The sequence below is a fragment of the Pyxicephalus adspersus genome, chromosome 1 (assembly GCF_032062135.1).
Source record: "Pyxicephalus adspersus chromosome 1, UCB_Pads_2.0, whole genome shotgun sequence".
Classification (NCBI taxonomy): domain Eukaryota; kingdom Metazoa; phylum Chordata; class Amphibia; order Anura; family Pyxicephalidae; genus Pyxicephalus; species Pyxicephalus adspersus.
Genome location: NC_092858.1, coordinates 4,164,486 through 4,173,737, shown reverse-complemented (window position 1 = coordinate 4,173,737; position 9,252 = coordinate 4,164,486). Strand labels below are relative to the sequence as shown.

At 40.6% G+C, this 9,252-nt stretch overlaps 1 protein-coding gene across 1 annotated transcript in view; it reads left to right on the top strand.

Moving 5' to 3' along the window:
- The window catches only part of LOC140321836 (transient receptor potential cation channel subfamily M member 2-like), a 79,547-nt gene that overhangs the window by 46,890 nt on the left and 23,405 nt on the right, over positions 1-9,252 (top strand). The window contains exons 2-8 of the mRNA XM_072398616.1: positions 3,155-3,366; positions 3,632-3,714; positions 5,013-5,172; positions 5,308-5,488; positions 6,522-6,682; positions 6,930-7,110; positions 7,965-8,026. Of these exons, the coding sequence (XP_072254717.1) occupies positions 3,193-3,366; positions 3,632-3,714; positions 5,013-5,172; positions 5,308-5,488; positions 6,522-6,682; positions 6,930-7,110; positions 7,965-8,026 (1,002 nt within the window). The 5' untranslated portion in view covers positions 3,155-3,192. The remainder of the gene's footprint in view (positions 1-3,154; positions 3,367-3,631; positions 3,715-5,012; positions 5,173-5,307; positions 5,489-6,521; positions 6,683-6,929; positions 7,111-7,964; positions 8,027-9,252) is intronic.

The following is a 9,252-nucleotide window of genomic DNA, read 5'->3' as shown; positions in this document are numbered from 1 at the left end:
TATATTCTGTGCTTTTATAAAAACATTCAGCCATTTCTTAAAGCAATCTATAGTAGTTGCTGAAACTACTTTCTGAGGCAACTGATTCCACATTTTTACAGACCTTACAGTGAAGAATCCTTTCCTTATCCGGAGCTTAAACTTCTTTTCCTCCAGCGGCAAAGAGCATCCTCTTGTTTTTTTTAAATGATCTCAAACTTGCAGAACTTTACATTTGTCTATACTAAATGTAATTTGCCACTTGGCTGCCCAATCAAACAGTACATCCAGGTCTGCTTGTAGATTATAGACATCCTGTATGGACTTAATTCCTTTACATAGTTTGGTGTCATCTGCAAACACAGAAATGGTACTTTTATTCCCAAACTCTATATCATTTATAAAGATGTTATACATTAAAGGTCCCAACACTGAACCCTGGGGTACACCACTAATAACCTTAGACCTTTCAGAGTATGAATCATTAATTACAACTCTCTGGATCTTTAAGCCAGTTCTCTATCCATTTACTGATTGACTTTTCTAAACCTATCGACCCTAACTTGCATATTACCCGTCTGTGGGGTACAGTGTCAAATGCTTTAGCAAAGTCCAAGTACACTATATCAAGTGCTACTCCACTGTCTACCTGTTTACTTACTTCCTCATAAAAAGAGAGTAAATTTGTTTGACAATTTTGATCTATTTTGAAGCCATGTGGCTCTTCATCAATTTCTCTAGGACCTTTCCAACTATTGACGTTAAACTAACGGGTCTGTAGTTACCTGATAATGACTTTGCTCCCTTTTTGAAGATAGGAACCACACTGGCCTTACGCCAATCCATCAGTACCATGCCAGTGACTAAAGAGTCTCTAAAAATGAGAAAATAATGGCTATGACATAACCAAGCTCAGCTCTTTCAGGACATGTATATATAATCCATCGGGTACTGGTGCTTTGTCAACCTTAATTTTGCCCAACTGTTTCTCAATCACGTAAATTTTGATCTATTGTGACTCACTTAAGGCAGTGACATTGCTATTATGAATTTAGACTTGAGCTCTGCCATTTTCCTTCGTGTACACAGAGCTAAAAAAACCTGCCAAATCCTTTTGTTTTTCAGCTCAACTAGTACTGCACTATCCAATGTTTGTTTGTAACATGGGAAGCTCCATACATTTATCCATACCCCCCCCAACCAAGTTACCACTGGTGGCTAACAGTTTTTCTTCCACTAAAATGCTTAATAATCACACATTTTTTTTTCAGTCTGACAAGATACATGGAAGTGGCAGCATTGCAGCTCCTGTAAGAACTGTGCAGTGGACTTTGACAGTGCATTAGGCATCCCTGGACCAATTTTGTACTAAAAATGATCAACTTTGGTTTTGTCCTGGAATTGTTATGTGGTCACCATGATGTGTTTTGGGGTTGTGCTTCTTGTGTCTTCTTCCTGTAGGACAACATGGCTCCGGAGTGGCCAATACTAATGTGCAGGTTGTCTTTCATACAGAGCTTCCTGCACCCTGGGAGACTCAGCAGACATCATTTCCTGTAGCTGCAACTCATAAGGGCAGTGAAATGCATTAAAATGCACAAAATTATCTAAAAAAATGCAAATGATCTTGCAGAGCATTTTACTTTTAACCTTAGTGAAGACAGGCCAATGTGGTACAACAATCTCACCGATATAGTCGTCAAGGGATAGAGGAAGCTAACTGGAGGGAAATTCTCCATAATCCACTTAACCTGTAGGATATCCGAGCTGGATCATCCACAAGGCAGTCCAATGCAGGAGCCTAGGGTTTGGTAAATGTGCGGGGGCTCAGCTACAAGAATAATGCCCCAGAGGGTAAAGAGGTGTACCCCCTAGTCACTTCACAAGATAAGATAGACTTGTAGGCCATACCAGTGTAGACAATGCAAGTATAGAGTGTTGCTCTGTGCCTACTGCAATTCTTATCAGTGGCCACCTTGCATGGGGCTCTACTTTGCCCCAATTCATCCCTGGTTCTTGGTGGAGTAATCCTATGTGAAAAATCCTAGGTAAGAGATCCAATGATTACTCTATTGAGAACGAGAGATAGATTAAGATAGATTATGTTTTGCTTTTTTTTGCCTTCCCTTTGATCAACTATATCTATAGGGTTTTTATCTGGGGTATGTTTATTTCCCCAGTGATTGAACTTGATGGACCTATTTCTTTTTTTTTTAATCTAACTGACTATGTAGGGCAAAATAGGGCCCTAGGCAAGGTAGCCACTGAATAAAATTGCAGTAAGTACAGAAAAAGCCTCCAATGTGCATACTGGTATGGCCTTATAAGACACCAAAATTCCATCTTTTAATGAAATCCTCCCTGATTTTTCAAAAACTTTTCCCCTTCTTGCTCCATGACAAATTCAGATCAGGGAATCAGATTTGGTTAGATTTCGGTAAGAAGCAGATCTCCTATCACATCAGTGTCAAATGATGATAATGGCCATCCAGTGCTGGTGTTATTACTTGCAGTGTGACACTCACTGATAGCAGTCACTGATCTGTGTGCAGAGAACCTCAAAGCCTCCCTGAGTGCACATGTCAGACATCGTCTTTTCATATTATTCTCAGAAAATGGCCTTAAAGTTTATTGCATGCAAGATGGAGCGATGGAACTTGCTGACCAGATAATAGGTAAACAGGTTTCCGTCTTTCTCAGGGGACAGGGTAGGCAATGGATACACAGACCCATAAATGTTTTATTTGTTAAAAAGCAAACTATCTTGCTTTATTATATGAATTATATTTTAATATATCATGGGAAATATCCAGAATGGATCTACTCCCAAACAAAGTAGTACACATGGGGAACAGAATCTCCCAAAGTACTAGGAATGGATCTCACACAAGAAATACCAGGAATAGACCTCTGGTAGAAAAAGCCTAGTCAATGAATCAATACATACTATTTACATAACCAATTTGTATTAAATTAAAATTACAGATTTCAGGTTAACAGCTCCAGAATTGTAGTTCAAGCTCATCACTAAATCCAAGCTCACCAATACGGTAACTTATATATAAAGGGGCTTTATGAAAAGGAATAACTTTCACCCCAAAGGACGAAGTCTTTATTTTAGTCTCAGTTGCTGTTTTGCCTGATACTTCTAACCTTCCTATCCTTTCTCTCTCAGCATGTCATGCCTAGGTGGGATTCCTGGAGACGCATATCATGGGAAATACAAAAACTAAACCTAGAGGTCAGGTTCAAGTGGACGGCATAGAGATTCAACACCATGCTAACTTACAACAGACCAATTTACGTTCCCCATACCGACCAAATACTGCAGACGCCAAGAAAAAGAAGAAGAATACGATTACTCCACTCGTCTTAGATGAAGCCAAGGTTTGTCATATCGTTATGAAAAAGTAGAAATATCTCAAAATATACACTAAACACTAAAAATGTAGATTTTTTTGGAGTCTTCTTGTAGTCTAATGGAATTGGGGTCTTCTCTCTGGACTCCATCTTTTCTCAGTCTGGTGTCTTCATTGACCTTCCCTTGAGCTTCCACGTCTTCTCTACTCTGTCCATTCTGATGCCACTCTATGTTGTTGTGACAATCAGAATATTCTTTGTTGTCCTCTCATTTGCACATATTCATTTACAGATAGGCATCCTGAATTCCTGGGTTTCAAAGCATATTAAGAAAAAGGAGTGCGTTGTTTTCATTCCGCAAGAGTCTAGTGAAGGGTAAGTGCATCTTTTAGGCTTTTTTGGAATTTTTTGACTGGATGTGATAAAAGATTCTGATGAGTATGTTTAATTACAATTGCAAGCAAACAGGAGGCATGTTCCTTTAAAAACTTTATTACTACATATTACCCATTGTACTGTGCTGGTTCACCAATGCATAGTTTAAAAAAGATGGGTTTTGAGGGCTCTTTTAAATGAGCAGAAAGTAGAAGCAAGCCGACTAGGATGAGGAAGACCATTCCAGAGAGTTGGGGCAGCTCTAGAAAAGTCTTGTATCCCGTGCGTGTGATGAGGTTATGAGTGAGGAAGTCATTAGTAGGTCATTGGAGGAGCGGAGAGAGCGGCTGGGGGAGTATTTTTCTATCAGGTCAGAAAGGAAAGTGGGACAAGAACTGTGGAGGGATTTGAAGGCAAAGCACAGGAGCTTGAATTTGATTTTCAGGTGAAATGGAAGCCAATGGAGAGAACTACAAAGAGATTCAGCAGAAGAGGAGCGGAGGGAAGGATGGATGAGTCTGGCTGCAGCATTCATAATAGATTGTAGAGGAAAGAGTTGGGTTAGTGGAATACCAGAGAGGAGGAGGTTACAGTAGTCCAGACGGGAGATGATAAGAGCGTGTACAAGGAGTTTGGCGGTCTCTGGGGACAGGTAGGGGTGGATTTTGGAGATGTTGCACAGATGAAAGTGACAGGACCTGGAAATGTTCTGAATATGGAGGGTAGAATTGTAGGTGACATCAAGACAACTTGCCTGAGGGGAGGAATGACTGACAATGGTATTACCAGTTATAAATATGTCAGGGGGAGTTTTGTAATTTGAGGCGGGGGGGGGGAGATGATGAGTTCGGTTTTATCCAGGTTGAGTTTCAGAAATCTGTCAGACATCCATGATGAGATGGCTGACAGGCAGCATGAAACCTTATCCAGAACTGAGGAAGAATATCAGGGGTTGACAGAAGTAGCTTTCTTCTGTCTCATAAACCCTCACTACTCAATCACTTTCTCAAATGCTCACTCCTATTGTGTGATACTTCCCCCCATCTTCCCCCCATACATTGTAAGCTCTTCGGGGCAGGGTTCTCTCCTCCGCCTGTGTCACTGTCTGTATCTGTCTGTCACTTGCAACCCCTATTTAATGTACAGCGCTGCGTAATATGTTGATGCTAAATAAGTACAGTTTATTATTGTTAAAAACAATAATGATTTGTTGCATGTGATGAAATAGGTTTTAAGTGTTTAGTTCAGTTTATCAAATTATAATAAAAATAATTTATAGACTTTTATTTCACTTTCAGAGAGACCTGCAGATGTGGTTACTCCAAAAACTCGCACTTCACTTGCACTCCTGATGTGCCACCTGAAACCAAGTGGGACCCTCAAATACACCTCAAAGAATTCCCAAGTGATGCACATGGGGACATGACATTTACAGGAACCACCAGGAATTTGGCTAAGGTATGTGAAAGATTTTTGAGTGGTAAAGGACAATATTGTATGTGGTGGAAGAGTCGAATGCTGTCAACCAAATTTTGTCATATTAGAGTTACACATCTTGCAATATGAGTTACAATACACTCTACTTCTCTACAGTATGTGCGAGCATCGAATGACACTCGTCCCAGCGTATTGTTTGAGTTGATGACAGAGCAGTGGGGGCTTAGCGTACCCAATCTTCTCATATCTGTGACAGGGGGCGCCAAAAACTTCAACATCAGTCCAAGATTGAAGAACCAGTTCAGCCGGGGTCTTGTGAAGGCTGCACAAAGCACAGGTAATGGGGTTCCAGCAATGAGTACATCATCCATCTATTTCACTGTCACTGCTCTGCTCACTTGTAAATGATGGAAGCGTGGACAGAACTAGAAATCAGTCAGCCCTGCAAGACTTCAGAGGCCTCTCATCAAGGGGTATTGCTAAGATTGTGAAAATCTTGAGCAACCTGAGGATTGTTCTAATGTTGCACATCTCAATAAATGGTGGATATCCACAGTGAGAGGGGCTACAAGGCGTATAGTTTACCAAAACCTAAGCTTACTTTGGATCAAGCGTAACTAATGCTGAGAATGCAAGGGTGCTAGTATGTAACATGCAGAGTTAATGAGTTTGTCACAACTATGTAACCTACATGTTGCAGGGGTCAGGTGCATGTAACATAAAGAGTGCAGGTGTCAAGGTGTTTGTAAAGCACAAAGGCCAAAGGGCACAAGTATGTGATGTAAAAAAATATAAGGGTTGAATAAAAGTATGTAACTGGTGAGTGAGTATGGTCTTTTTAACATACAGAGTGCAGGGGTATGAAATGTACCGTGAGCAGGTATTAGGTGTATGTAACTCACAGAGTGCAGGAGTGAGGTGTATGTTATATACTGAGAACATGAGTCCTGTGTCTGTAATGCACAGTGTGAAAGGATCAAGATCACAAGGATTTGATGAAAATACCACAAGGGTGAGTGTAGGAGTATGTAATGTACTGTGAGTAGGCTTAGGATGTATGTAACTCACAGAGTACAGGAATGCAAGGGTCAAGTGTGTTCAAAGCAAAGAGTGCAGGAAGGCCATCATATTTGGTTGGAAGGGTACAATTGTCTACAGTGTCTTTGTATGCTGTATCATTAAAAGAAGCCTGAGATGAAAAGAAAATTAGGAGGGTGTTCATAAAAATTTGGATTTATAGTGTAGGTAAGGAAGTGGGTGATGACATTGGTGGACAAGGAGCATTGCACTCCAGAAGTTAGGATGACCCCGGGAGCTAGGTGTATTGTATTTTTCCTATAGTTTATCTGTCTGCTTCTTCTTCCATACAGGGGCTTGGATCATCACTGGTGGATCTCATGCTGGGGTCATGAAACATGTGGGTGAGGCCATACGAGATTTCAGCGGAGGTGATCAAGACTCTGAGACTGTCCTCATAGGCATTGCCACCTGGGGCATTGTCCACAACCGAAAATCACTGATCAGCGAGGCGGTAAGGAGTTGACATATCTACAGCATAACAAACTCATCTTTCAAAGAAATACTGTGTATTCATTTCCATCACCAAAGGTGGATGATCACATTTTGTTGCCTCTCTGATGGTAAAACTCTTCAAAATATATATAATCCTGAGATTCCTGACTGTCCAATAAAATTCACATTTCATCAAAAGTGCCATGACCTGGTGTCACATCTAAACACCTCTGAGTTTCCTCTGTTTCATGAGAATTTGTCTGTAGGGTGGAGCTCCAGCCTTGTACACCATGGATGAAGGATCACAGGGGGCGCTGTGCTGTCTGGACAACAACCATACGCACTTCATACTGGTGGATGATGGGACACATGGACGCTATGGAGTGGAAATCCCATTAAGAACTCGACTGGAGAAATTTATCTCTGAACAGACAATGCACAGAGGAGGTGAGCGGGAGATGGAAATGAGGTTTAGCTGGTAATCCAGGCAGATGTGGTGATATGATGGAAAAGAAATGGAAGAGGTTGGATAGATTTGTACTCATCAGACTTCTCCATTTCACCATTAGCAGAATTTACCATTATGTAAAATAAGATATATAATAAGTACAGTCCACAAGTAACTTCAATCTTTTTCTTAAGTGTCAGACATGTTTTTATTTATAGGTGAAATCTGGTGACATTATATCTACTGAGCCCTCCAGGAGTAAGATTGTCTCCCAACAGTTCCTGTCCTGTTCCCTCCCAATTTATTGTTGAGGGTATTTCTATCCATCCTCGTGTACCGTTCCCCTGTTGAAAGTTCCAAGAAGAAGGGAGAATGAGAGACCTATATATTGTCTGTGCCCTGACAGTCCCGTTTTAGCCACAGAGATCTCACCAACAGTATCGAAGAAGACGAGAAGATCTTAATTGCATTAAAGTTTATCCAAGGCCCCCAATTGTCCCTAATTTGGAAGACTATCTCATATCTTTCACCTAATTTCTAGGTTTTCATTGCTGACTTTGTCCCAGTTGGAGAAATTTGCCTTCTATGTTGACTGTTTCTATGTAAAAAAAAATGATAGAATATCCAAAATTGCATGGCTTGGGTAGTAGGAAACCGAAGGCTTAGAACGAGATTGGTATTTGGGAAAATTAGTATACAGTGCACTAAAAATTCCTATTTATGGGAGTGGCAGTAAGATAAAACTTTATATAACACTGTTCTACTGTTGGGGATATACTATGGACTATTTCTGTATCCATCCCACAATAAAATGTGATTATTTTTACGTCTTTTCCTTTTTTGTTTATTCCAGAAACAACCATTAAAATTCCCATAGTGTGCGTGGTGCTGGAAGGAGGTCCTGGAACACTGGATGTAAGTTTATAAATGCTCAGTTGATTCTATAGATGCTATACAGAAGTCAGTACTGGTAAAGAGGTTGGGTGTCCCCAAACCACACAAGACTATTGTTGAGAGCCAAGCCCCTTAGGTTAGTGTATTAACCAGAAAGGAGAGAACAACTGGGTATTTAAATTGGCTTAAATGTTTATGTGTGATTGTACGAGGAAGAAAGGTAGGAAACACTCTGACTGGCTTCTGGCTCATGATTTAAAAAAGACTAACCCAGTCACCTATGAGACCTGAATTGGTAGCTGTTGGTCAGCAAACTTTTTTACTCCTTCCTGGGGGAAACAAATACTGTTCTGCCAGGCTCTTCACTGTAAATACACACTGTTTCTTTCTTCTTTCCACTTCCTCATCATCAGCAAGTCATCATTTACAACTCAATCTTATTGTCACTGGTTTCCCATTAATCCCCTGAGCAAGCCTAAACTTACTCAGGATCCAGTTCAGCCAATATATTTTAACACAGTCAATTGTACTTTGTATAGTATAGGCCTTGTTAACCTCCAAATTATAGAGGGTTATGTACATGGTTTCTGTCTATATAAAACTAATTCTTCTTTTTTCTACTATTGTACAATCACATATAAACGTTTGAGCCATATTAAATCCCCTGCTGTTCTCCCCTTTCTGTTTAAGATTCCATACAGAAGACCAATCACATAGATGTTTCTTATCTGTTCGTGTTCAAATCATTTTTACTGACAGTCCTAAAAACCTTTCTAAAACCCAAATCTGACCTTCCGGTTACCCATTGACTTGGTTCTGAGAAACTTTGTTATGTCATTAAGGATACACAGACCTCTTGGATTCTCCTAATCTAAAGACGGTTTACTGCTTTTATCATGAGACATGCAGGTAACAATGTGCCCCATTGCTTTTTTGGTAAGAACCATTTGTCTGTTGACCTAGACACAACTGATTTGGATTTGAATAGAGAAGGACAGATTGGTGCAAATTTTGGCGCAAATTTTTTTGAGGTCTGCTTCCCTTGGTGTCATGCACAGAGAAACAGGACCACTAGGGGGTGAAATGGTTTGCACAGAGGTAATGTGAACCCTGAGAAGGGCCAAGGCGCAGAGTCTAGGCAGTAACCAGGCCTTCTCCAGAGCCTCTGATGGTGAGGATGTTGCGCTGCTGGGTACTGCCAGGTTGCGGTCCTTGGGCACACCAAGGTGGACAATATGAAACACGAT